Source organism: Caretta caretta, chromosome 19 (genome assembly GCF_965140235.1).
Source record: "Caretta caretta isolate rCarCar2 chromosome 19, rCarCar1.hap1, whole genome shotgun sequence".
In the NCBI taxonomy this organism is placed as follows: Eukaryota; Metazoa; Chordata; order Testudines; family Cheloniidae; genus Caretta; species Caretta caretta.
Window position 1 is genome coordinate 1,016,477 of NC_134224.1, and position 27,533 is coordinate 1,044,009.

Sequence of the window (27,533 nt, forward strand, 5' to 3'; positions counted from 1 at the left end):
GAAAGCAGAGCAAAGAGAATGAACAGGAAGATAGCTGACTTTGAGGTGTTGAGAAAGGGAGGCTGATGGGAGGACGTAGTACAATCCCTTGGGATTGTCTTTGCTTTAAAGGGACAGAGTCATTTAAACAGAAAAGGGCTTTAATTTTTAAATGCCACTTCATCCTGTGACTACAGGTCAAGTCCTGTACTATAAGAAGAGGAGTTAATGACTGAAACCTAGGCAGGCTGAATGTTGCTCCTCTACTTAGTAGTAACTAGCTGCAAAGAGATCAGTGCTGGTCTAATGCATCTTGACACAGCTCTGACTACCTGTTACCTTCATTGCCTCTTACACGGCTGAGCAGATTTATAGTTATGTGCTTTAGCTCATAGTCAGGTTAATAATGACTTGGGCTTCCACGGTTCCCCTAGCTTTTAGTTAGGGTTATTTGAAATGCTGTTTCCCTTTCCCTTGATCTCATAGTTGTTGTTTATATGATGCCATAGGCGTGCATGTTACTTGAGACAAACAAAAATGGGAGTTTCCTGCTATGAGGAGTTTACATCTGAATTAACCCTAAAAGATTACGTGCGTCTCACTGCACTGAGATTATGCAGTTCTCTCACTTCTGCGCCTATTTGTATCTTTCCATTTCACCTTCAGGAAACTCTGTTCAGCAGATTGGTCTCAGCCTTCCTGTTATCATTATAAAGCAAGAGGAGGCCTGCCAGTGTCATTGTGCCTGCCGAGACTCTGCCAAGGAGAAAGCAGCTAGTAAAAAGGGATGTTCCTCGCCTGACCCGAAAACTTTGGAGCAGCCAACTCTTCAGCTGCAGCCTGAGACTTTTCCTTCCTCCTCCTCCTGCTCCTCTTCCTGTGAGCCCACCGGTCAGATGGCTAACCCTTCAGACTCGCAGACTGAAACATTAAGTGCCATAGACGTATCAGACTTCCTGTCCCTCCAGAGCCCTGAAACCCCATCCAATCTGATTCCAATTGAAGCACTATTACAGGGAGAGGAAGAAATTGGTTTGAATAGCAGCTTCTCCAAGTAAAGATGCTCCCGATTCTCCTTCCTTGCACCTGGAGGCTAAAATCCTCCTCCTTAGAAGCAGACACTGAAGGCTCAAGAGTTTTTTCTTTTTTTGAAGTTTTGTGGCCTACTTCTGCTTCTCGGATGTCATTTTAGTTGTGTCCCAGGAACATCCATCTTCGGGAGCTGAATCTTTAAAGAAAAAAAAGATTAAAAAAAAAAAGCTAAGTTATATATGAACTGTTTTGGCTGCACTGTCTGTCACTTTTGCTTGCTGTCATATGTGAACATGGAAGTTAAGGTTACTCGTCTGCATAACGATTATTAAAAGAAAAAGGGGGTTTTAGTTTCAGGCAGTCTCCTGTTGCACATCACTTTTATGTTTGGGGGTTTCGGCACTGGCAGCGAGTGGGTCTTTTGTTACAACCTCTTGGGTCTGTAATCTCCTTTTGTCTCCCTCTGTGTCTGATACTGACCATGCACTATAGTAGGGGCCCAGAGAATGACGCTTCTGTAGCAGACGATGGTATTATTGTAGTAGGAGTTGTCTGGTCTGGAGCTTTTCTGGATTGGTACTTTAAGATGCTTTTGTTGTTCATGGGATACTTGTCCCATCACCTAGTCAGTGGGAGGAGTTGGCTGTTTGTTTTAGGCTAACACTAGTAGCAAAGCCAACTGAAACCTTTGGGGAGTTCCTAAAGACGAGCATGAGGTACTTGTGCTCCTGCTGTGTTTATTCATTTGATTTAAATCAGGGCAGAGAGTACAATTCAGGCACATTGCTTCCTAATTTAGAAATGTGGTCAGAGCCTCTGCCTATGTAGAACCTGCTCTGGTTGCCGCCTCTTGCAGAATGCGGTGGGTGTCACATTTGGTGATATTGGTGCCTGTTGATCAGAGTGGCCAAAAGAACAACATCTGACTTTCTGTCGAAACATGAGTCAGGCTTTAAAAGTCCGCCCCCCATTCACCAGGAGCGCAACACCTTTGCAGGTAACTCTCTTCTTTCGTTGACAGTGATTCCTTGTCAGCATACAGTAAACTAGAATTCAGTGAGCATGTCCTGTAACAGTCCAGAAATGCTTCCTCTTTTCTGTTAAACTCTATAATCCCTGCCTGAATCTGCCTCCAACCTGCTGTAGCGTCAGCTCTCTGTGCATGGGGCTATTTCCTGACTAAAATGCATTACACAACTTAGTAGTTTTTCATATCAAGCTGAAACTCTCTATTCTAACTGACTCAGGGTAAAAAAAACAACCACAAACTCCCCTTCCACCAAAAAGCCTGTAATGTTGCAATAAATGCAGTCTCATTTTAAATGGTTTATTTATGCTGCATTATTTTAAAAGATGTAATTTTATAGTATTTTATCCATCTGTCTGGCTTTGGCTGTGAGTCTCTTTGTGTTGAAGGAAAGAATATTAAATAGTCTTTATTCAGTTTACGGTGTTAGGTGTAGTGATATGACCATAAGCCAAATAATGCTGAGCAACTGTGTTCACTAGATTTAAGGATGCAAACTCCTGGAAGGTGGAGGCCTTTCCCTTCTCTCCCTTAGGTTTTCTTCCTGTTCACTCACATCTTATTGAAGCTGCACTCAGCACCTGTTTTTGGGGAGGATCCTGATAGAGCAGCCAAACCTTCCTTCTTAATGTACTACATTGAGCTGTGTCGGCTTCTAAAACCCTCCGGAGAGCTGTGTAGCCTTAGCAACATCTGACGTATTCTTAGGCTGGGACAATGGCTTCATCTCTTGTTCTGTCCAATTGCAAACTCACTGCCTAGGTGCAGACAGAATTAATGTAAGGGAGCCGGCGTTCAGCCAGTCTGGAGATCTCCCCCACTTGTACAGCGTGGGAGGATGGAGGATGGGGTGAGGGTGAAGGCGTAGGGGCAGTGAAATAGGTGACTTGTAACTGTGAAGAGCGGTGACAGTATGAGCACAGTACACTCTGTCTCCTGGGTACCCTAATGACAAGGGCTCATGGGACGGCAATAGGACTGGAAATTCCCTGGCTGCTTTTTCTTTCCAGCAAGTGTTGGCTCCTAGTGCAGTGGTGCTGGGACATACCACAGGGTCGGGGTGCGTAGGGGCTCCTCCTACTGTTGCTGTAGCACTGAGATTTTCATCTGGAAGATATGAACTAGCAAAGCATTCCAGTGTTTTCTTCTCTCTGGGACACCACCCCACCCTGCTGGGCAGCACTGCAAGGGGATTGACCTGGGCTGGCATCTCACAGCCTTCGCTTGGGATACAGGCAGGCTGGCAGCAGTGAGGATGGCTGTTGAACACACATGAAATAGGCTTGGGTCTGTTTAGCTGAGAATGTCTTTGCAAGAACTTCTGACAATTGTCCCGTTTCAAATTCTGATTTGAAGTTGCATGGAAGTGGGAGGTGTGGGGTCAGGGCAGCAATCTGGCAGCAGTGAGGGACTTGCACCTTTGTCTCTAGCTCTGCTTAGGTATTTGGCTTTTTAAAGAGCATTTGAGAGAGAGTGTGAGTGTGTGAGAGAGAAAGTAAAAGTATAAAATCCCAGGTCCTGCTGGGGTCATGGAATTTTTGCCATTGAGTTCAGAAGGACCAGGATTTGGCCCTAAATCTGAAACATTGGGCAGCTGATGGACTTGGTAACCTTTCCTTCAGGGACACTGGGTGTGCAGTTACTCTCTTGTGTGAATATGTGCACCTGACCTGGTGTGATTCGGCAGTTTAGGTGAGGCTAAGAAGGGCTCCCAAGGACGGCAGAGTAGCTGGGTTTCATCAGCACCTTTCCTGTCCCAGCACAAAGACACGCGTCCCTTAGGCAGTTGCTTTGTTAATGTTCTTTACTTTTTTCACTTGTGCTCTATGTGTCTGAATGTTAAATTATGCTGCATGTGTCTAAGCACTCCCAGCACCCTCCCGCACCCCGCTGGCTCCTGTACTGCCTGAGAGGCTGCATGGTCAAAAGCTGTGCCCAGCTGCAGGGATCCCCTGCACACTGGTGGAGGAGCCTGCGAGTGCCTGGCAGGGAAGTGCTGTCTTTGCCATTGCAGCTGAGCCGTCAGAGCCCCCGACCCCAGGGCAGCTGGAGACTTTTCCCTGGCTCAGTAAATTCACAGCACTGTGACAAAAGGAAGGGAAAGTTTCTACCTTTTGAGACCTGCAAATGCCAGGCTTGACATCAGACTCCTAGAGAGGAGTATGCGCTGTCAGGGCTTTGAGATTGTTGTGAACGTCCTGTACAGTGTATACAATTTGTGAATTCTTTTCCATATCAGTCTTCACAGCAGAACTGCACTGCTCCGCATAGCTCTGTGTTTAAGCATTTGCTGTTTGATGGCTCATGGAGGTTTACTTGGTTCCTATAGCTTCTAGAAGGAGACACAAGCTAAGTACAGAACTGGTCTAAATACCAACATTGGTAGCTCTGGAAGGCAAGTAAGTAACCCCAGGGATCTGACTGAACATGCAGCTGGAGGTAGGAGAACTCACTCTTCATGCTTGTAGATGGTAGAGGCTCCTAGGAACAGAAAGTCAGCATTTGTTCAGGGCTGGTACTGAATTACATAGAACAATGTATGAATTGGGGACTTCTGTAATGCTGACTGTGTCCAGAAAGACGAGTTTGCAGAACCTCATACCAGTATCTAAAATGCACTTTAGGTTATTTTATCTTTAACCCAATTGCTGCAATTTCTTTTGTATATACTTTCAGAAAGTTTATTTTTGCTCTGATTAAAAGTTAACAGGGGTGTGCAAAGATGAGCACTTATCTTGGTGCAATACTTGTCGCTAAAGATCATTGTCCCCTGTGGTCGGTCTATGTCTGCCTAACTGAATTTGTGTAGTAAGTAGGTCAGTGACCTGTCACCCTACCCTGTCTATACACAAACAAAATTATGTATCCTTAGCGAATGTCCAATCTATGCAAAACTTCGACTGGGAGCACAGTGCTTTAGCAGGCCCTGCCCTCTCAAGCTTTCTGATAAGCTGCTTATCACTTGTGTTAGAAGTAATAGGCTGTTTTTATTTGTTGTGTTCATCTGTATGTCCCCCCTCAATCTCATTTCAGAATGAACATGAACAGACCTGACAAACTGTTCCTACACAGGCATGTTGCACCTTTTAGAGTTTGTCTTCACAATCATTTTCGATGTCATGTTATCTGCCTTACTTCGCTGAGAATAACTCTCCAGCAGAATCATCAAATACTGCTTTTGAACTGCAGCAACATTGTTAACCTGTTTACAATACTCTTCCTGTACCAGTTAGAAGTAAGCATTGGCAAATGAACTCATGGGTAGCCTGAGGGTCTGGAACTGCTTGAGGGAGGGGGGCACAGTTATTTTAAGGTAAAATTGGCCTCAGAGCTCATAAGAGATGAAAAACTTGTCTCTTATGGACAATATTATGCATGTGGCAACTGAAATGGGAGGCAGCACAGTCCATTGTATAGGGCAGTGGATTGAGAGTCAAGTAACCTAGTCCTGACTTTGCCACTCACTGGCTGTGTGACCATGGGCAAGTCACTTAACCTCTCTATGCCTCAGTTCCCTCATCCATAAAATGGGGAGAGTGATGCTCATTCACCTTTGTAAATGCTTTGAGATGTACGAATGAAAAGAGCAAAGTGCAGAGTATTACCAATACGAGCGAGCTGGCCAAAACAGTTAATAATTAGAGTCAATTAGGCTGTGAGGCAAAAATAAACATCTCTTTAACATTTCTGATTGCGTTGGTTTTAATTAGTAGTTTTCCTCAATATATTTTGGAAACAACGTCAAGTTTTTATAAATGTTACTGTAGTCAATACTCATGGACAGGGCTGAACTTTTAACTTTTTTCATTTTGTCTTGATATAAATCATACGTTCTAGAAGTTGGATTCTGTGTCTGCACTGAGAAATGCAAACTAAACTGGATATTTATGTAGTAGCATACATAGTCTAAATGTGTATGTTCTTGGAACTAGTTTAAAAATCCCACACCATGCTTTTGGTGGTGTGCAAGCTGGCCAAAATTTGGTTCATTATGCAGTGTACTCTTTCTCAACTAAATGCTGTTTCTACTTTTTCTTACAACAAATTTTTTTCATATGATCTTTTTCAGCAAAATCAAGGGTATGTTTTTGCAGTATCGTAGCTACGGTAGCTGGCATTGAAAGGTTTTCCTTGCTCTGTAGCTTTGTGTCCTTCCACCTGCTTATAAACCGAAGCTATTCATTTGACCTTTATTTTGGAGAGAAAATAATAGTTGACGTTTTGTTTTATTTGCACAGACTAGCATCAGTTAGGAGGGCAGGTAGCTGCCGGTTAGTTATTGAGCATTTGCTTCAGCATTGATCTCTGCATAATCTTCAGACCAGCAAATCTAGGAAGAGTTTAGGATGTTTTTATTGCTTGTGTTTTACACGTACTGGGAGCTGGGCAATGGTCTTGGAGATGATTTTAAAAAACAAACATCAATTTCTCAAATGTGTGTGTATGTTATTAAAGGAATTTATTTAACTACGAAACATGGGAACAAATGTACTTGCATTCAGCAACATGAAGATGTTAGTTACAGGTACAGTACTTCCAAAGGAAGAGCATCTCCAAAACCCAAAAAAGAGTAAATATGAATTTGTATTTTTGAAGAATGTAAAATGTGAAATAATGGTGTTTGCTTAATTGCTCATTTTGTATAAAGTTAATATTGTACTTTGAAATATCTGCTAAGACGTGGAAATTAACATTTTTTGGAATTGAAAGCAATATTAATACTAATGGAATCCTAATTAAATGCTTATTTAAATAATGTGGTCCTGGAGTCATTCCTCAAGGGCTTGATCAGTTTCTTTGGAATCAGAGGAACAGCCGTGTTAGTCTGTATTCGCAAAAAGAAAAGGAGTACTTGTGGCACCTTAGAGACTAACCAATTTATTTGAGCATGAGCTTTCGTGAGCCACAGCTCACTTCATCAGATCAGATCTGTGGCTCACGAAAGCTCATGCTCAAATAAATTGGTTAGTCTCTAAGGTGCCACAAGTACTCCTTTTCTTTCTTTGGAATGTGAGTCTGAGCGCTCTGCTCTCTTTTCCATCAGAATAGGGCACTGAGACTTTGGAGTTTGAGAGAGAATAGTTTTCCTATGCAATTGGATTTCTCTCCCCCTCCCCCTATTAAAGTTTTTGGATCCACAACCTTCATGTCCATAAAGGTACTTTCAGGCATGTGGAAGGGTGGAATAGCTTAAGATGCATGCAAAGGACTAAGACCAGCTGTTGTAATTACTTATGCTGTATACTACTTCCCCCCCCCCCAAATAATCATGGGGGACAGCATTCATCCAAAGACCCCAGAGTACCCCCCAGACGCAGCATACAGGGATCACTTCATTCACCCCTGAAATGCAGCAGTTGTTCAGCAGTGCACCCCCCCCACCTTCCAGGAATTGAGGCAGGAATATCTTCATCCGTTTGAAACTGCAGAGGGAATGAGGAAGGTAAAACACAGTTGTTCTGTAGGGCTCTCTCATCCTAGTACTCTTACCGAAGTATTTCTAAGTAGTAGTCTGTGATAAAGAGCATAAGTGGCAATACAAGTAGAGCGAGAGGAGGTCAGGAGAATGGATTGGCAAATACACAACCAGCCATGGCACCAGCCTCCTTTTGGAAAGGCTCAAAGAATTTTAAACAAATTGAGCTTGGAAAATGAGATTGCCTTTCTTAGAATTTCAGGTACATAAGAGGATCTAGACCAGGGGTGGGCAAACTTTTTGGTCCGAGGGCCACATCTGGGAATAGAAATTGTGTGGCGGGTCATGAATGCTTACAAAATTGGGGTTGGGGTGGAGGAGGGGGTGAGGGCTCTGGTTGGGGGTGCAGGCTCTGGGGATGAGTTTGGGGTTTAGGAGGATGCTCTGGGCTGGGACTGAGGGGTTTTGAGGGCAGGAGGGGGATCAGTGTACAGGAAGGGGTGCAGGCTCTAGGGTGGGGCTGGGGAGGAGGTGTTTGGTGTGTAGGAGCGTGCTCTGGGCTGGGATCAAGGGGTTTGGAGGGTGGGAGGGGAATCAGGGCTGGGGCAGGGGGTTGGGGCATGGGGAGAGGCTCAGAGGTGCAGGCTGCGGACAGTACTTACCTCAAGCAACTCCCAGAAGCAGCAGCATGTCCCTTCTCTGGCTCCTACATGGAGGCACAGCCAGGCAGCTCTGCATGCTGCTACGTCTGCAGGCACTGCCCCTGCAGCTCCCATAAGAGCATGTAGGAGCCAGAGCAGGGCCATGCGGCTGCTTCCGTGAGCCATGTGGAGCGGCCCCCAGCCCTGCTCCCTGACTGGAGTGCCAGAGGGGGGCAAGCCCAAGACCCCGTTCCCCAGTGGGAACTCGAGGGCTGACTTAAAATGGCCCACAGGCTGTAGTTTGCCCACTCCTGCTCTAGACCATGCGTTATAAATAAGGATTGAGGAATAAGAGTAGGAAAGGCTTCTTTGCCCAGCCTTGGCATTATCTATCTTCTGTACTTATTCTGTAGCAGCTGAGTTCATACACCCTGGAAAGGGACTTGTGATTTGGCAGGTAGAGAGGCTGTGACTTACTGAAGGTTACCCAGAAAGTCTGTGGTGGTGCATGGACTGCAACCCAGGTCTCCCAAGTCATAGGCTAGTACCCTAACCACTGTACCATGCTGCTGCTTAGCCTGCCACCCCTTTATAACCATCAGCTAGCAGGGACTGCAGGTCTCGGCAGTCATTAACACAGAGAGGGTCATATGGGCATTACATATTCATGAAAAGCCTCAAATAGGTGAGAGCCTGGCTCAGGCACAGTAACCGGCCTCTCAAAAATGATCCAGAAGCTGCCAAAGGAGGGCACCTATTTGCTTTAGGGGCAAGGGAATCCGTACTGGCTGCTGGCCTCTGTACAAGTACCTGGTGAGCCAATTTAAGGACCTTGGGGTACATAAGGCCCCTAATAATTTAGGGCTGAAGTGTTTGGGCAAGTCTCTCCACAGCAGCTGAGCTGACTTTGTATTCTGCCCTCTTATATTGTCAGTGGTCCAGGATTTGTATTACATGAGCACGAAGGAACTCTACTCCAGGATTGAGACCCCATTGTGCTAGATGCTTGAGACACAAAAGGGAGAGAATCAAGCTCTTCAGGCCAAGGACCAAGTCTGTGATGATAAAATAGGTGGATACAACAAACAGATGGGGGAAGGACAAGGCCCATGAGATGATCACACTTTAGGTACAAAGCATTGGTCAGAGCACACCAGGGGCCACACACAGGGTTCATCTCACTCCAGCCAGAGCCACAGCCCTGCCTTTCCAGGAGCAGAATGCTCCGAGCCTCACTGTGCAGCTCCAAAGTGGGTCAGTTCTTCCATGATTATTGTAGGCACCCTCTTTAACCTGTTCTCAGTCAGGCTGAAGGAAATCAACGCACGTTGGCTCTGACAGCAGCTCCCTCAAACTCCTAAACTGAAATGTCTAGTGTCAAACCAGGGCAGCTGGGAAGCAGGACACACAAGCTGCTGGTCTTCTGCATCTCCTCCAGCCCCCAGAGCAGTCTAAATCATATGGAGCAGAAAGCAAGGTAGCAGGAGCTGTTTGATATGCTGTCAAAGGTTTCACACTCCCTCAAGGAGGAGTCACTGCTCCATGACAATACTCCTCCCCATTCAAAATGCAGGTAGGAATGAGGGGGAAGGAATTTACAATCTGGAGCTATCCTCTGCTGAAGGCAGGAGGGGACAAAGGGGACAGATCATCAGGACAAAAGGCAAGATGCAGCCCCTGCAGTGCAACTGTTCCAGCTGTGCACTAAAAGATCATGAGACTGGAGGGGAATCTACTTTCCTGTTAGTGACCCAAGGCAACAGCAGAGAGCTTGAGTGGGGTCAGCTGCCCAGGGTTAGCAGCAGTGATCAGAGCTGGGCTTGTCGTCAGGCTGTTTCTTTCCCCACAGTATTAACTTACGACAGGCTGAAGCTCTCTCAGAGCTAGAGCAAACAGTTGTGTCATTTATTTCTAGACAACGCAATTGAGAGTTGAGGTCACAGCAATATGCACTTACACACCACACCAAACGCATGCAAAGAGTTCAGGGACTAGAGGGCCAAGTATATTTTGTAGGGTACAGGCAATGAGAGTACAAAGTGGCTTCCTTCATCAATAGCCCTCAGGTGATCAGCTCATTAAGCATTTCAGGAATTCTTGTTCTCTTCTTGCACAGGCAAGGAGCTGCCCTCTGTTCTGGCAGGAGTCTAGCAAATAATAAAACCACACGCATCAGTCCAATGCCTCCCAGGAGCCGCTTTAACACAGAATTCAAGGGTGCCACCAACCTCACGGCACTAGGGTCAAGATGCTGCTTTCCAGAGATCATAACATTTTCTAATGAACTTAGTAATTGAAAAGAAATGGAGCAGCCCACCCCCAGCCCCCACTGGTCTTGCCATTCAAGGGAGATACGGCCTGTGGAAACCAGGGCTCCTTACAGGAGTTGCACCATCTTGTGCTGGGCAGTCATGTAATGTTAAAGGAAAAGCCCTCGGGGGCCCTCTTTACAGAGGCCCTGCTGCAAGGAAAGTGGGGAAGATCACAATACTTAACACAGAGAGCAGCCTGAAGACTGGTGATTTCTGCCATCAGCTCGTCGCAGCTGGCAATGTTTGCCAGGAGGCACTGCTGCCGGACTTCAAGGGATCTTAGCAGGGTTCTCACACCTTCAACCTGCAAAGGAGAGGAGTCACCACAGGACATTCTCCAGGGTCAGGGGAAGAGTAATTAGGGACCTCCTGGGCTCTGTCATCCAGAGCCAGTGTGGGTCTCGTAATCTGCACCAGGCCTGGCAAGCAGCATCAGTTCCAATGGGAACCTCCTTGGCAGCTGCCTGCAGTGCCCAGCAGCGTTTCTGTGAAATCCACAGGACTGGAGCAGTTACATTAGTTACACTGTGTCTTGAACATGGAAATTGAACCAGTGTTTCAACTAAAGCAACAAACCCTCTAGAGAGGGCAGCAGCTGGGCTAGGCACAGGGCTTGTCCTCACCACTGAGTTAATTCGAGTATTGCCCCTAACCTGAACTGCATCCACACACACCCCCCTTAACTGGAGCACGGTGGTGAGCCGGAGCCAGCTCAGTCTCCTTCTTTGAGTCCATGTTAAAATGCTGCTTTATGGTGTTGACAAAAGAAACTGCACAGACATTTGAATTATTCTTACATGTAAACCTAACCTCATCCTTACTGCCAGCCTCCATCTCCTCATGCCATAAACCACACACATTCGTACAGCCATACAAACCAGTGACGCAGTGTCTGGGGGCTGCTCAGCATCCTGTTTCATAGCGTCCTCTGCATCCATTGCCAAGCTAGAGCTGAGAGCAGTTAGTTTTAATCTTAAGGGGCAGGACAGTTAGGGGTGGGAGTTGGCATCCAATTCACCAAGTTCCCAGAGTGGATCAGTAACACTGAAAAAAAAAATCACAGTTATAAGGGGTTTCTCTCCCCTGCTCCCAATAACAAATTAAAAACCCAGGGTGGTGCTGGAGCAGGCCCTGTTAACTAGAAAATCAGAGCTTGTCTCTTTAGCCTCTCCGCCATTAGAGGTCAAGGAAAGGTGTGGTGAATAAGGTACTTATTCCCAATTTGAGCTAGATTGATAAATTATCTAACAGGTCATCAATTTCCAAAGCTAGGCAAAGGAGTGTTTGACATGAACACTTACACTCCAGGAAAAAGTTAATCAAAAAGCCAGAACAGAATCTTGAGGCAAACAGTGAAATTTCACTGGGACCTGCTCCACTGAGTAGCTTGTACACTCAGAAACCATCCTGGGAAATAAGGCAGCTTCCAAGCACAAAAGGATCTATGATTCTATGATTTAAAGAGAAAAAACAGAAGGTTTTTCTCAAACTATTTGTTACATAGTAAATTCTTTGCCCCAGGAGGACTATTTAGCTAGAACATGCTTTGTTCCCAGCTAGTACTGGCACTGAAGAAAAGCAGCCAGCATCACCTTCTGCTCTCCTAGAGCAGCCGGCTGAGGCCTTATTTATAAGGTCCTTCAGTGAGTCAATTGCTTCCACCTGTTTCCCTTGAGACCTCAGCTGGTTCCATTTCTAAACAGGCTGCACCTCTAATTATATCGTGTTCTTAAGGCTTCAAGCAAAGCTGTAGTCTTTGTAAGAAACCTATTCTTTCCTTCCTTCCGGCTTTGCTAAATTATTTCCTACAGGTCTCTGTTCTTTGCTGTCCGCTGTAGTAAAATCAAAAGTCCCTGTGGTGGGTGCCAGAAGAGAGAGTGGTACCCATCTTGATGAGTCCTCTCCAAAGAGAGCAGGCAGCCCTGCACCAGCTTGGGACAACAGTCATTTGACAAAGCAAGGAAGGACTTTTGTGACTGGTACCACAAGATTAAATGGAGCTGTCACAGGATCCTTTGGATCACGAGGAATGATTTGTGTAGTCTTTGGCAAGACACAGGGCTCTCACCTGGGACTGAAAGACACGACGGAGCCAAGGTCAGGGGAGAAAGCCAAAATGGATTGCAAAGCAGCTTAGCTGGCTGATTGCACTGTCTTGGCCAGAATGGACTATATCTTCATCTTTGCTTCTCTTGGCTAACCAAGGATTTGCCAGTGATGTGTTCCAGTTGACAAACCCTGCTCCATTTTGGAAAGGCAGCCTGAGGTCACTGCAAATACTCGCTGAAGTGCATTCGTCCCTGAAGAGTGTAAAATCTCTGATCAGGAGTCTATCTCAGTTGACTCGCTGGGCAGAGTTCACGGTGTGAAGCTGGAGTGCAGGCAGTCAGACTCGAAGACAGTGAGGCCTCATGGCCTACCCTGAAGAGAGTGGGACCTCCTGAGGGTCTGGCACACGGAAGGGATTCCTCTGAGGGACTCTTTAAAAGCTGGGGGATAGCACAGATCCTGTGGATCTCTGACACACATGTAATAAGTAAATTCCATGAGTTTCTTCTGCAAGAACTTTATTGCCATAAAGCACCAGGGTCGTTCTAAGTTCAGTGCCAGTCACTGTTTTACTTGTGAAGTTCCCAGGGTTGAGGGAGGGGAGAAGGAAGGAAGTCACATCCAGAAGGCAGTTTGTGTTGTGCTTAGAGGAGGATGGCTGGTGTCTGGACTCCTGGGTTTTGGTCCCAGTTCCGGGGGGACAGAAGGGGTTAGTGATAAGAGGGTAGGTCTGAGAGCCAGAAGACCTGGACTTTGCTCTCAGCTCTGTCACTGACCCGTGCCTCAGTTTCCCGGTCTGTGAAATGAGGGCACTGAACCCCTGGGAATACAGGCGCTGGGGACCTGCAGCAAAGGGCGCGGCTCTCTGAGGGCAGGGAGCGGGCGGCGGCGGGCTGTTCCCGGGCAGCACCCTGTCGACTCTTGGGCGCCAGGGCGACGGGGCTTGTCCAAGGGGTCAGGCAGCAACTCACCGACAGCCCCGAGAGAACCCAGGAGTCCGGGCTCCCAGCCCCTCCCCCAGCTCTAACCCTCCAGACCCCCCTCCCCTCCCCTCCCAGAGCCAGGGATGGAACCCAGGAGTCCCGGCTCTCAGCCCCGCCCCCTCTCACCACGAGGCCCCGCGCCCCTCCCAGAGCCGGGGACAGACCCCGGCGTTGGAGGCGCCTGTCTCTTTAAGGAGGAGCGCGACCGGAATGACGTCATCGCGGCTCCGCGCGGAAGCGGAAGCGGAAGTTCCTCCTATGCTGAGCGCGCGCGGGCGGGGCGCGCTGGCCGGCTGGGCCCGCGCCGCTGAGGGGCCCCTGGGGGGCGCGGGGCCGGGATGGGCCGCGGGGCTGCGGAGCCTTCGCCGCCCGCTGCCGCTCCCCGGGCCCGGGCGCCGCGCGGCGCAGAGCGACCCGCAGGGTGAGCGGGGCCGGGGGAACGGGGCGGGCCCGGGGCGGGGCGCGAGGGAAGTGGGGGTGGGGAGAGGCGGCGGGTCCGGGGGGGGTCGGCGGCGGGGTGTGAGAAAAGTGGGGGGGGCCGGGGGCCCCGGGGGTCGGCAGCGGGGCGCGAGGGAAGTGGGGGCGGGGGTAGGGGTAGGGAGAGGCGGGGGGGTCGGCGGGGCGCGAGGGAAGTGGGCGGGGTCGGGGCGGGGGGCCCGGGGGGGGTCGGCGGGGCGCGAGGGAAGTGGGCGGGGTCGGGGCGGGGGTGGGGAGAGGCGGGGGGCCCGGGGGGGGTCGGCGGGGCGCGAGGGAAGTGGGCGGGGTCGGGGCGGGGGTGGGGAGAGGCGGGGGCCCGGGGGGGGTCGGCGGGGCGCGAGGGAAGTGGGCGGGGTCGGGGCGGGGGTGGGGAGAGGCGGGGGGCCCGGGGGGGGTCGGCGGGGCGCGAGGGAAGTGGGGGGGGGTCGGGGCGGGGGTGGGGAGAGGCGGCGGGTCCGGGGGGGGTCGGCGGCGGGACACGAGGAAAGTGGGGCGGGGGTGGGGAGAGGCGGGGCGCGAGGGAAGTGGGGGAGGCTGGGGCGCAGGGGCGGGGCGTGGGGGGAGGCGGGGCCGGGGGCCCGGGAGGGTCGGCGGCGGCGGGGCGCGAGGGAAGTGGTGGTGGGGGAGCGGGGCGGGGTTGGGGAGAGGCGGGGAGCCCGGGGGGTGGTCGGCGGGGCGCGAGGGAAGTGGGGGAGGCCGGGGCGCAGGGTCCAGGTGGGGGTGGGGGGAGGGTGGGGCACGGGGTCCGGGCGGGGGTGGGGAGAGGCCAGGTGCCCGGGGGGGGGTCGGCGGTGGGGCGTGAGGGAAGCGGGGGAGGCCGGGGCACGGGGTCGGGGGGCCGCGGCCTGGGCCGGCTCCTCTCTCCGTAGGGCAGCGGGAGCTGCCGGGCGCCCGGGCCGGGAGACGGGGACCCCGCTGGGCCCGAGAGACCGGGGCTGGGGTCGCTGCGGCAGTGGGGCTGGGCCGGGGGCTCACTCGCTGCTCCCCCCCAGGCTGGCGGGAGACCCTCCAGGCCACCGCAACTGTCCTGCGGGAGGGCGGCCTCGTGGCGCTCCCCACCGACACCGTCTACGGAGTAGCGTGTCTGGCCCAGAGCTCCCCGGCCATCCAGAAGATCTATAACCTGAAAGGGCGACTTGGAGGCAAACCCCTGGCCATCTGCCTGGGCGAGGTGGAGCATATTTACAGGTGAGCATGTGCCTCAGCTGGGGACACTGAGCGCTAGGGCCCCGTGTCCGCCTGGGTGAGGCTGGGTCCTTTAAAAAACAGCTTTTGTGAAACTATCAGAAACGACCCACGCTTCATTAAACCACAGCGGAAAGTTGTTTTAAAGCAAGCTTTCCTTTGTAGCACTTGGGCACTTTCCAGGTCGCTGCCCTCGGCTTTGTTTTTCAGTTTTTAATACTCCGAGCGGTGTATAGTAAAAGCAAAAGTGAATTGGACTGATTTGACTTTGTGGTTCGTGCTGAGAGAAATGCAAGCTGCGTAAATCACAAAAGTAAATGGAATGCTCAGAATTCAGTTTTAGTATCTAACGTTGGTGGCCTTGGGAAAAAAATGAGTTTGCAAATACAGTTTTTTAAGTTGCATCCTTTCTGAGCGTCTCGAATCTGTGTCCAACACAGCTTACAGTAGAGCAGGTACCTTGTCCCGTACACTGAAATGGGGACAGATGTACCTAGAGAGCCCAGAGAAGAAAATCTCCCTCAGAGAGGGGTCATGGACTGCCAAAATTCTCACTGTGTGGTGCTTTGGTCAGGGAGGGCCAGCCTGTTTTTGTTGCATTTTGCTTCCTGTCTCAACTGTGCAATAGCAAAAATGTAAAACTTCAGGGGAGGGAGTTGTGGTAGCTGGGAGCATGGAAACATTCCCAGTGATGGTTAGTCTCTTGTGACTGTATCTTGTAGCGATTTTAAGTACATCTCAGTGTACTTCATAGGTACTGTCATGTCAATGTGCCAGAAGAGCTGCTACGGGACCTGCTCCCAGGACCTGTGACCCTGGTATTGCAGCGCTCAGAAGAACTCAATAAAGACCTGAACCCTTTCACATCGGTAAGTCTTTGGGACATGACACACATCTCTGCAATTTGACAGGTGACCACCATCTTCTTTGTGTGTAGTTCTTTGGCCTTCCCACTCACATTTGTTGTGTGTTCACGGCATTCAGCATTCATTGACATCTTGAAGCTAGTTCCTGCTCTGTCAATAACAAACATGTGCCAAGATGGACATATTTGTAGGTGTCCTTGTCACCTATCTGAATGTGATATAACTTGTAGTGTTTGATGTGCTGGGTGGTTAAACTGTCTTGAGGTATAAAGCTGGTAGAAAGACCTATCCTTCCTTTTCTGTGGTCCAAATTTTATTCTGTGGGCCACATCCAGAAATAGAATTCCAGATTCTAGAATCAGATCACTTGTTTTAAAGCATTTAGAATTTACCCATTAAGGTGTTAATGGGGGTTAAGAAGTAATAAAACTAAATTAAATAAGATAATAGCTCACCTCTTAGTGAGGAAAAGTTTCTGGCACTTGACTCCCAATGTCAATCTCAATATTTGTAACAGAACATTGGAAGCAGCAGCTGAGGGTGTTGCTGTCCAGCTGAGAAACTCCGTCAGTAGGGCCACAGGTGGTCCATAGTTCAGACCCCCTGTTTAGTTCCCTCTCTGACAGTCCAAAAATTAGAAGTTGAACTTCAATGACCTATCAAGGCAGATGTGCCCCCAGAAATATTTTTAATGGTATGCAGTTCATCCCCCTTCCCTATCCCAGTCTCAGAGAGGAGACTGGCCATGGCTTCGCTGTGGTCAGTGCATGTGCTCAGACCCTGGGGAATGTGCAGCAGTAAAGAGATTCCCTCACCCTGTCTTGGAGTGGGAGATGCCAGCTGCACTGATCATTGGGAGGCAGGGACAGCAGGCCCACCCGCCCCCCCCAGCTGACTCTGCGGCTGTAGAGACCCAGCAGCCACTACCCCCCCTTCCAGCCATGCCTGAGATAGTGGTGCAGCAGCCCAGTGGCCAGGGACCCACCACCCGCACAGGAGGTAACAGGCTGGGGGGCCCTTAGTACCTCCCAATGGGAGAGCATCTGCCAGAGACCTGGCACTGTAGGCTGGCAGGAAACTGGAGGCCCTGGTACTTTCCCAAGCCTCCTGCAGGAGTGGGGAAGCTAGAGCCCTTATGGGCTTTCCACAGGGGGCCTGTGGGGCTGAATGGTACCAGCTCCCCCTGCACTGTTTGGGCATGTCCCAGCATAGCTGAAAATTGTTAAGTGGATGGGGTAGCAGCAAGATGGAATCATTATGTGGGCCAAATCCAGCCCTCAGGCTGCCAGTTGGACCACACTTCTTTAGGTCAACAGGGCTTCATACAACATAATGGGATACATGGTTGATCTGTAGCTCAATGACTGTTGCCTATAAATGTATCCTCTCTTTGGCTGTTGCATATAAACACACCTCTCTTCTCTTGTAGTTGGTTGGCATTCGTATTCCAAATCACCCTTTCATTAGGGAGGTGGCACAGGCTTGTTCAGGACCACTGGCTTTAACGAGCGCTAACATCAGTACTCAGGCGAGCACACTGACCGTCTCGGTAAGGTTGGTTTTGTCACTGGGGAGAACTGCCGTGCTAGGATTTCAGATAGGAGTTGGGAGAAGCTACTAACCTGTTGTACCACCTTTCCCATGGTGGTTGTTCCTCGTCCTTCTGTTACAGACCCCCTTCACAATAGACTACAGATCCCTGCTGCTGTGCTGGGAGCCTCCCTTAAAGATTGAGGAAGGGCAGAGTTTAAAATGCAGACTGTTTAAAGGCTTCCTGTGTACTTTACTAAACATGATTATGTAGCAAATGGTTCTGAACCTGAGAATCCTTAGAGGGCACTTGTAGCTCCGAAAATAGTGAAAGCGTGTGTTCTGATGTCTATGGTGTGTTCAGCTCAGAAGCTCAGAGAAATGGGATGTCTTCCCTGGCACTAGAGTCCGACAGCGCTTCACGTGTGGTATCCATTTAAAAACTAAAACAACAACCCCTCAAATGCTTAGTTGGCTGAACCCAATTTTCCCTTCTTGTCTCAGGAATTCCAAGACCTTTGGCCTCAGTTGTCCCTGGTCATTGATGGAGGTGTAATTGGAGATATCCAGAGTCCAGAGTGTCGTCTGGGGTCAACTGTGGTCGACTTGTCTGTATCTGGGAAATACACCATTATTCGGCCTGGCTGGTAAGCACTCTTTGCTGACCATAGCTGCAGCTTTCACTTTAGGTAAAACAAAATGCAACTGAAAGTTAAAACATGGGGCTTGTTTTGCCCATTTCCCTACAGCGGTTAGTGTAGGATGTTTTCAAAGTGCAGCATTCTCTAACACCTAACTAATTTGCCTGGCCAGAGATGCTGAAAATTGACAGATACTGGGTTCAGCAGGATATAACTTGCTATTTCATAATATACCGCTCTTTTGCCCTGCTGGGCTGAAGATAACCTTGCTCAGCTGGTTCTCGTTTTTTCCCTACAAAACTGTGGAACCAACTGAGTTCTGCAAATGGGAACTTATTTCTAGTCACCACGCTACTTGCCTTTATTTCCATAGTGCACTGACACCGACAGTTGAAATCCTGGGGAAGAAATACGGCTTGACATCAGAACCACCTTCTTTGTGAGATACCAAACTCTGGAAGCTGTGCAGAGTCAGTAAAACTGGGCACCATGTGCCTGTCTCTTCAGGAAGCCAGTGTCAAAGGTCTTAATAAGGTCTTTAATAAGGTCAATGGTTGTATCAGTCCTCATGTCTCTCCTTGGGTCTTTTCATCATTTGTGTGTAATGGCTATTGGTCTGCTGTGCATGTTTGTAAGAAACAAACCAAGTACTTCTGACCTCCTTGTGCAAGTGTAATATCCCTGATTACCGTACAAGGGATCTTTTGCCTTGTGCAATGGGGTTTACTAGGATTTGAAATAAACGTCTATTTGCGATATTTTGGGAAACTGCTGTTCTTGCATGGGACAGAGGATCGTGTTTTACTGAAATACCTGTGTACAGCACTTGGGTTTGATTCAGATTTAGAGGCAACCAATTGCTGTTTTGACTTAAACACACACCACAGTTTTTAAATGTTTCTTCTGTTTTACTTAGAAATATCAGGAATACAGTGTCTCCTCTTGCTTGGTTTTGCAGGAGTGAGCTTTGACCCCTTTAGTAGAGAGAATCCTTCTTCCACCTGTCTGCTGAGTGTTTGGCTTAAATTGTAGAGCACCTGAAAGGGAAATGGCTTTTTATTTTGGCTTAATCTGTTTCTCATGATGCCATAATCTTACTGTTCTCCAGCAAAAAGTAGCAAGTCTAGACCTGATATTTCTAACGGCGCCAAGCAGGAGAAACTTTTCAGCTGCTCTTTAGTTGTCAAAAAAGTATCCCTTTTGCAAGTCATCTAAGGTTTACTTTTAGGTGATGGTTGCTAATCCTGATACTAGACTAAATTCTTCCGTTTGTTTTCCTTGTAAAAGGAGAAAGGACAGACCCTGAAGTGCAATCTTTTGAGTCCCTCATGAACTGTTCCCTTCATCACCCATGAAGTTGTTGCTTTCCCTACTTAGCTGACCTGCGGACTAGAATCAGTCTGTAGTTTTTATAGATCTTAATTCAGTGAGATTATTAGAACAATAGGAGGAGGCCAAAAGGGTCTGAGCCAGTATTTACTCTTCTGGGAACACTAAAATGTAATTAATCTGTTCATGGTGATATTTATTAGTGTTTAAAAACTGGTGACCAAACTGTGTTTTTTGAAACACAGTTCTGTTATAAATGCTTAGATTTAAGGTGTTTGGATCTCTGCAATGCCTCTTTGTGTTAGTGCCATTAAAGTGTAAATTTTGTACGTACACTGTTACCTTTTGGAGGTGGTGGCTTTTCATCTTTGGAAGACTAATCTCTGCAGCCTACAGTTACTTGTTGTCGAGATGAGGGTTTGACTAGCAACTACTCTGCTAAACCAGGCCCATCATGCAGCAAGACATGGAGCAGCTGGACCCTTATCAAATCTTGAAAAAGATGAACAAGGGCTTTATAACCCAGAGGCTTTGGTGAGTGAGATGCAACCATAGGATAGCTCTTTGCTTATTCCACTCTTGCACTAAGTTGGCAGGACCTGATGAAGTGTATAAAATTTGCAGATGACTCCAAAGTGGGAGGGGTTGAAAGCACTTCAGAGGACAGGATTAGAATGCAAAATGACCTTGACAAACTGGAAAATTGGTCTGAAACCACCAATAAGATGAAATTCAATAAAGACAAGTGCAAAGTAAAGTACTTCACTTAGGTAGGAAAAATCAAACAAACAAATGGGGAATAAGTAGTTAGGGGCAGGAAAGCTGAACAGGATCTGGGGGTTACAGTGGATCACAAATTGAATATGACCCACCACTATGATGCAGTTTCCAAGAAAGGCAGCCTGGGCTGTATTAACAGCAGTGTTGTATGTAAGACATGGGAGACAATTGTGCCACTATTCAGCCCCACTAAAGTGTTGGCTGGAGTGTTAGGTTCAGTTTTGGGTGCCAAATTGGGACGAGACCAGAGGAGAGCAACAAACATATGAGGTTTAGAAAACCTGACCTATGACAAAGGGTTGTTAAAATGGGTCCTGAGAAAAGACTGATGGGTGGGAATCTGATACATCTTCAACCATGTCAAATGCTGTTATCACGAGGACCGTGATAAATTGTGTCCACTGAAGGTAGGACAAGGTTTAAACAGCTTAATCTGCAGCAAGGGAGATGAGGTTTAGGTTATTTAAGAACAGGTTAGACAAACACCTGTCTGGGATGGTCTAGGTTTACTTGGTCCTGCTTGAGTATAGGGAATGGACTAGATCAGGGGTTCTCACACTTCACTACACCGTGACCCCCTTCTGACAACAAAAATTACTGCAGTATATTACCCAGGTGCGGGGGCCAAAACTGAAGCCTGACCCACAGTCTGAGAACCACTGGACAATATGACCTCTTGAGCTCCCTTAGAATCTTACATGTCTATGATTCTAATTCTTTCGACCAAGCATGAGCGGCTAGATAGAGCGTGTTTTCAGTCATTTGCATTAAATGGAGAAAAATGAAACCATCAGTGCTGTCACTGTGCAGTAAGTCAGAATTTGTATAAATTAAGCATAATTAATGTGACAAGGGAGAACCTCATGCACTAACTCAGATCTAAAGCTGCCACTTCTCACTTTATTGATAAAAAGACAAGTACAAATGAATTCTTAAAACACCAAATTTAGAAGGGACTGGATGTACGATAGTTACAAAAAAGGGTATTTATTCTATAGTGATGTAACTTCCTTCTGGGAAAACACATTAGTATTTTCAGTTACATTTTATTGCAAGTGGTCACACTTCACTTGATTCTAGAGAGGCGATAAAACAAAGTTAAGGCTAAGTTTTGAACATGTGAAACACTAAAAGGGCATTTAGTACAGATCACTGCAGTTCATTGGTTGCCAATACAGATAATAGGTTAAATTCCAGCTCTAATTATTTTTAGTTATTTGGATACAGTGGCTCACTAACACCACCCAACCCCAAGGGTATTTAATTGCATAGGTTTGTTCTACAATAAACAATTTTGAGGAACAATTAACTCTTTGTTTCAACCAGCTAATAAGGGAAGTTAATTGTCAGAGCTGCTAGTGGTGTGTGGAATATGTAATCAGCAGGCAACTGGTGAAGGGCATAGGATAAAATACATGCTGGGGGTAGGAGCCCAGCTCATATCTAAAATATCACACTAAACATATGCATGGTAAGAAAAACAGATCTCTTGCTCATTCATTCCCTGGCCTGGTCACTTACAGGCCAGTTCAGCTCCAGCAGGGCTTTAAAAGGGACATCTGTACTAAACTCACAGCTGCAATAGAACAGACTGCTGCTTAGAGACCCCTCTGCTCACTGACATTTCCTCCTGGGGTTGTGGAGTTGGTGCTCAAACCAGCCTTAGGGCTGTTCATGGAGAACACTCTATTTAGCGACCCGAACAAGCGCATCAGTCCTGAACAGAGACTGTGACTCATAATCTGCTTTTCCCAACCGATTCTTTTTAACGTGACCTTTTTCATAAAGCAAAGACAGGCTATCTGAAGGCTTCCCGTACATAATAATCACATCAGCCATTGCTCCTTCTCCTTGCTAAAGTGTTCTGCCCACCTGCGGGTCAGCTCCAGATACATGTTGGGCTGATGAGGCAGGTAGTCCAGATAGAGGCGTGTTAGTGTCTTCTTGGGCACCGCTTTCTCGATCTGAGTGCCTTCATGCCACTCGTTGAAGGAAGTGATGGAGACGATCTCTGGCCTCACCGTGAGTGCAGCCTGCAGAGCCGTTTCATAATATTTTCCGTTGACTCTGTTGCGAGTGTTGTGGTTGTTCCACGGGCGGATACTAGTGTCAATGTAGCCTGGGCCAACGCTGGGAATGAACATCAGGTTGTTTGAGTCACAGAAGGCTTTGATAGCTTTCCAGTTCTGGTGGGATGAGCCGAAAGAGAAGCCATTGGATGCAAAATATGTGTACATGCCATCGAATCCTGCAGAGAGAATATCGTGCTTGTGTCCTTCTTCCACTAGCAGTGCTATGAACACTGCATCATAAGGGGTATTGCGGAGGGAATGAGAGCCTGACTGGGTGAAGAGCTTGGCCCAGGATTCAGGGGGTGTCAGGTAAGAATCATATATGTAAAACATTGGGAGGCTCTGTCCTGTACTGGTCTTGCATTTATAAAAAGCTGCATGAGATCCATATCTACAGAGAAAGAACAGACCATTACAGTAAGTATCGGCACCTGGGGAGCAAGTCCCATGCTGACTAGCAGGCAGGTATGCCCATTACAAGGCAAGTGCAGCCTGAAGCCCAGTCAATTGCATGCCCTGGTAGTTCCACTTTAGGCCTTTGCATGCTCCCTGTGTCACCGTTTACCAGAATGGTTCAGCTGCATTGCCCATGGTTAGACAAAGGGGAGGATGTTGCACTGGACTGATCAATATTTCAGACCCATTTTACCACCCTGAGGGAATGCCTGGAGGAACAGGAAAGCTTTGTTGCATTCCCTGAGAGACTCCATCAGACTAATTTATACTTGAGATATTCTGCAGTGGTGACCACCATCGACATGCCAATAAATGCACTGGGGACATGTGCGCACTTACAAACTGGTGAGAGATCCCCCGATGGATGGTAATAGCTTTTGGTTACTGCCTGGTTCGCCTGCATTCCAGCTAGTGACCCACAGTGAAAAGCTCTTTATTCCCCAGCATTAACAAGAAAATAAGATTTAAACATCTCTGGCAATGGCCTTTTCTACAGACTCTGGGGCTAATATACTCACTTTATAAGGGTTGCTGAGGATGGCATATAAGTAAAGGGCTTGGTGTGATGCTGTTGCATTTCTCTGCTACAGCACCCTGTGGCATAACTTACTTAGTTCATATACAGCGCGAGCAAGAAGTTTAGTACAAGACAGACATGGTTGGCATGACACTGCTTTGTATCTCAGCACAGAGTTGGGCCTGAACTATGCTCTTGTGGCAGCTACTGAAAGCCCAGACTTACTTGTCTACGATGTATTTAATGTTCTCATGCACAGTGCGGTCGTCGCGCCCTTTGTATGGCTGGATGTGGAAGGCAACCTTCAAAATAAATCATGGAGACATGGTGACAAGCACTGACTGTCACAAGGAAAGCATGCAAGTCCCAGACCCTTTGAAGAGGTCACAGTGTCCATTCATCACAGAGCATCCAGAAGCTGCCTAGGCAGCCCCCTTGCAGGAAACAGACTGAGGGTCTGTTCCATCATAATAGGGCATCATAAATACTAACAAATTGAATTAGTCTTTAAGGTGCCACCAGACCCCTCGTTGTTTTTGTGGATACAGACTAACATGGGTACCCCTCTGACACATAATAGGGCATGTAACCTATCCCTGTTTGTCCAGACTAGTTTTAATAGCTGTGAGAAATAGCTGTGAGAACAAGCTGTAAAGCCCTCTCATGAAGTGATGCTTGTTTGTGCTCAGCTGTTGCAAAATAAAGACTCCCCACTACCTCCCATAATGACCCGTTAAAAATAATACAAAGCCACTGAGACTGCAGAGCACGCTCCTGCTGGAGAAGCACCGTGGCAATTCCTGGCTAATTTGAGCAATTAGTTTAATAGCTTCAAACAACGAGAGAGAGCAGTCTTACCTTTATGGCATATCTGTGTGCAGCATCCAAGATAAATGGCACAAGACTATCTGATGGCTCCCCATTATCATCTGCCAGACCAGGTGGGTACCAAGACAAAACCAGGACTCCTGCAACAAGTTGCAGAAGGAGATCAGGACCAACCAAATGCATTGATATTTAAACCCCTGCTTGCCTTCTGCCTCTCCCATGCAGCACCAGAACTCAACCTTATTTCTAGTCATTCTAACAATTGCACAGAGTCCTCTAAGCTTAGTTGTCAAAGCAGTTAAATCTCAGATTTAGGAAGGAGATCCCTTAAAATAGGAGGGTCTGAACCACTGGCTCTACCCAGCCTGGATCCTCTGTTTTGATACCCAGGTGCGGGGAGATGGTTATAATTGTCCTCAAGCATTATGTCCGTACCGTTAGGTATAATTTGTAGCAGGGTAACAGCTTGAGAATTCCTCAGAATGAAGTTAAATTCTCAATCCTTTTCTGAATAGCACCATCCATGGCAGAGTTCTACAGGAGGAGCAGTTCGAAGTGCCTGACCTAGTGCATAGTGGAAAGATACTAGTCTGTATTAATAATGTGTTCCAGTTTAGTTATGTGCAAGATCTGCCGCAGAGGTGTTTTTTCAATCCTGTTATACCACAAAGACACTGCATCTGGAATGGAAAGGGTTAATTGAAAGAACACTGGTAAACACTGTAAGGTGACCTTTCTTGAAGGAAAAGCATCTGGCTTGAAAGGAGGTTTTTGTTCACCAGCCCTGTAATTTAATAATGGAGCTGTCCATAGCAGGGGGTGCTGAAATGTCACCTGTGCTTAACAGTCCCAAACTAGCAAGCTGCTTCTCAGGTGATGGTTGGAGAACTATTAGACTGAATGCTGGGCAAGCAAAGCCACTTTAATACAAGGCCAGATTAGGATGAACTGGCACAAACTGACTTCCCATTGCTCACTATTTGATTAATGAGAATATAAAGATGTCATTACCTGACTCACTCACTTGTCACTGAAAGGGAGCCAATTTTGATAGTGATAATGAGAGTTTGTTTTGATCTGGTTCACACTATCTTCCTGCTGTGACCTCATCTGATCTTGACAGCAGACTAGGCTGGGCCAGGACTTGGATGGGAAATCTCCAAGATAAAAAAATATCACACGCAATGCTACATGAAGAGGTGCTGGTGACAGAGAGAATGTACAACTAATTCAGGCCCATTCGAGGGAGCAGTAGGCTGCCACATCTCCAACAGGGGTCCTGAACTCTTGGAATCAAAGGTCCCTGATATCTTTCGTATCATGAGAGCTGGGATGTTTGCCCCATTCAAGAGTCAGCTTTGGCAATTTATAGCATCTGTTTAATGTTGGAATTCACTTGTCCCGGGGGATCCTGTACAGCACCGGAATTGGAAGAGGCTGATCTCTTAATAAAATATACTTTGCTACCAGTGCTAATAGGCTGTTCAGTACAGTACAGAATTGCTCTGCTGTATTTATACTGCTACACTTTGCAAGCTACCCAGCAAAACATGCAAGTTAAAAAGAAAACACTTAGCCTTGAAGGCAAGCATAGAATGGGCCCAATCGATCAGTACTATTTTCATTCCAGCAATGCCTTCTGGTCTTAAATAACTTTCTTTTCCTTTTTGGGAAGGCAAAATGCATACTGTTTGCGAATTTTTAAAAGTTAAGGTTGAATAGCTTTGCTACAAGCTGCATTTTTGATGAGTTTTAACCAGTGCTTTCTAAGTCTTCATGTAGAAGTTATACTCCAGTTTGTAGAATGAAAGTCTCTCAGATCCTTGCACTCAGCCAAAGGCTCTTTTAATGTCCTGGGGTTTGTAACTATGCATCCCCATCCTGCAAACACTCACCTGCTTAACTTGAGTCATGCAAGCAGCCCCCTTAACTTCACTGTGAGTGCTCACATGAGTAAAATTAAGCATGCAGAAACACTTACTAAAAGGTGCATTTTCCTTGACATTCAGTCTAAATTTTCCTTTAATTTATTCCTATTACTCCTACTGTGACTGCCTTGTAGCACCCTCAGTGTCTCCTCTCCCACCTTGGTGCTTACATCCTTGTTAACTTAACTCCCTTGTCACCATCTGGCCTTCACCATGGGTTAAAGGTACAAAGCAACGTAGTCTTTGTCCGGAAACTTCACTGTGGATGAAAATTCAAATACATACACCCGAACACTGAAAGTTGTGATGCTATCCTCTCTGAATTGGGGTTAAAGCAGTTTATGAGTTATTTTTCCAGTATTTAAAAAAATATTATCTCGTGTACCCCTGATGGATTTCAATACTAATGCTCGACTCCAGCAAGCAGGTCTGTGCCTGGAACACCAGTGATTTCGCTGGGGTGCTGCATGGATGCAGAGGCTCACCTGCACAGATCCGCTTGTAGGACTGGGGCCTCGTTTGGTACCCAACATCTATGAAACTGTTAGGTGCATTGACAAGACGATGAAACATGTCAGGACATCCTTACCAACTGCTGCCGCTCTCAGCTGGTTCATGTGCTCCTCCAGCACTTCAGGGTCCCTGGAGCTGTAAGGTCCCAGCTCAGGGTAGAAGCTAGAGCCAATGTCCTCTGGGGGGCTGTGCCGCCCTTTGGGGTAGCTGGCGGATATCTTGGGGTCCCAGTGTGGCACCATGACATGGTCCCAGTGCAGGTACTTTCCTTCGAAGTGGGTGTTCCCGTACCACATGTAGTAGAAGATGTGCAGGTCGTAGTCCACGGGCGGCGTTGGTGCCTTGGCGTGACTGCTGGCAGCCACCTGAGGCCGGGAGATGGCCTCCTGGGAGACAGAGCGCCTTTCCCCTCGCTCGGCGAAGGGCACCAGCTCCAGCCCGGGGGCCAGGTCTGAGAAGCCATCAGAGGGTTTCAGAGTCCGCAGGCCCATCATGGTGCCGAAGATGAAGAGGGTGAAGAGGAAGAGGGCAATGCAGGCTCTGCGCCTCAGCCGGGCCATGGCGCCGGGGGCTGCACCAGGGGAGGGGGCAGCCAAGGGTCCGTCAGTCACCCTCCCCCGCAGTAGCGGATGGGCTGGGGGACAGGGTCAGGGCCAGCGCAGGCCAGTGGCTGCGCAGGTAAGAGGGGATGGGGGGGTGGGCAGTCAGTCACGGGGGGAGGGAGGCGGGGGGTTGGTCACACGGGGAGGGGGGGGTTGGTCGGTCAGTCAGTCGGGCCCAGCGGTGGGGGAGTCGGTCGGTCACTGGGGGAGGGTTGGGCCCGGTCGGGTCGGTCTGTCCCTGGGGCAGGGGGTGTCAGTCATTCGGGCCCAGCGGTTGGTCAGGCCCTGATGGGGTGCTCGGGTGTCCGTCAGTCCCCGGGGGGAGGGGGTGCGGGTGTGTCAGTCTGTCGGTCAGTCCCCGGGGGGGGGC

General features: G+C 48.2%; 3 protein-coding genes and 1 long non-coding RNA gene across 7 annotated transcripts in view; 2 read left to right on the forward strand and 2 right to left on the reverse strand.

Moving 5' to 3' along the window:
* MTF1 (metal regulatory transcription factor 1) overlaps positions 1–6,794 on the forward strand; it is a 30,942-nt gene extending 24,148 nt beyond the window's left edge. The window contains exon 11 of the mRNA XM_048825814.2: positions 646–6,794. Coding sequence (XP_048681771.1) covers positions 646–1,037 — 392 coding nt within the window. The 3' untranslated portion in view covers positions 1,038–6,794. The remainder of the gene's footprint in view (positions 1–645) is intronic.
* A 3,284-nt stretch (positions 6,795–10,078) lies between these two features.
* Positions 10,079–13,652, reverse strand: LOC125624671 (uncharacterized). 4 transcript variants are annotated; one of them, XR_012665526.1, is made up of 4 exons: positions 13,566–13,652; positions 11,286–11,451; positions 10,592–10,711; positions 10,079–10,242 (listed from the first exon to the last, which is right to left on the reverse strand). It is a non-coding gene; the product is annotated as an uncharacterized LOC125624671 (long non-coding RNA). The 4 variants fall into 4 exon arrangements; XR_012665525.1 differs by lacking the exon at positions 13,566–13,652 and adding an exon at positions 12,070–13,481; XR_007353370.2 differs by lacking the exon at positions 13,566–13,652 and adding an exon at positions 12,000–13,481.
* Positions 13,635–19,800, forward strand: YRDC (yrdC N6-threonylcarbamoyltransferase domain containing). Its single transcript, XM_048825803.2, has 6 exons — positions 13,635–13,860; positions 14,909–15,104; positions 15,856–15,970; positions 17,397–17,516; positions 18,002–18,144; positions 18,512–19,800. Exons 1-6 carry the CDS (start codon positions 13,650–13,652, stop codon positions 18,579–18,581), a joined length of 855 nt encoding a protein of 284 aa, XP_048681760.2. The 5' UTR covers positions 13,635–13,649; the 3' UTR covers positions 18,582–19,800.
* A 1,327-nt stretch (positions 19,801–21,127) lies between these two features.
* MANEAL (mannosidase endo-alpha like) lies at positions 21,128–27,533 on the reverse strand. Its single transcript, XM_048825802.2, has 4 exons — positions 26,638–27,533; positions 24,151–24,260; positions 23,518–23,594; positions 21,128–22,710 (listed from the first exon to the last, which is right to left on the reverse strand). The coding sequence occupies exons 1-4, from the start codon at positions 27,119–27,121 to the stop codon at positions 22,074–22,076; spliced, it is 1,308 nt and encodes a 435-aa protein (XP_048681759.2). The 5' UTR covers positions 27,122–27,533; the 3' UTR covers positions 21,128–22,073.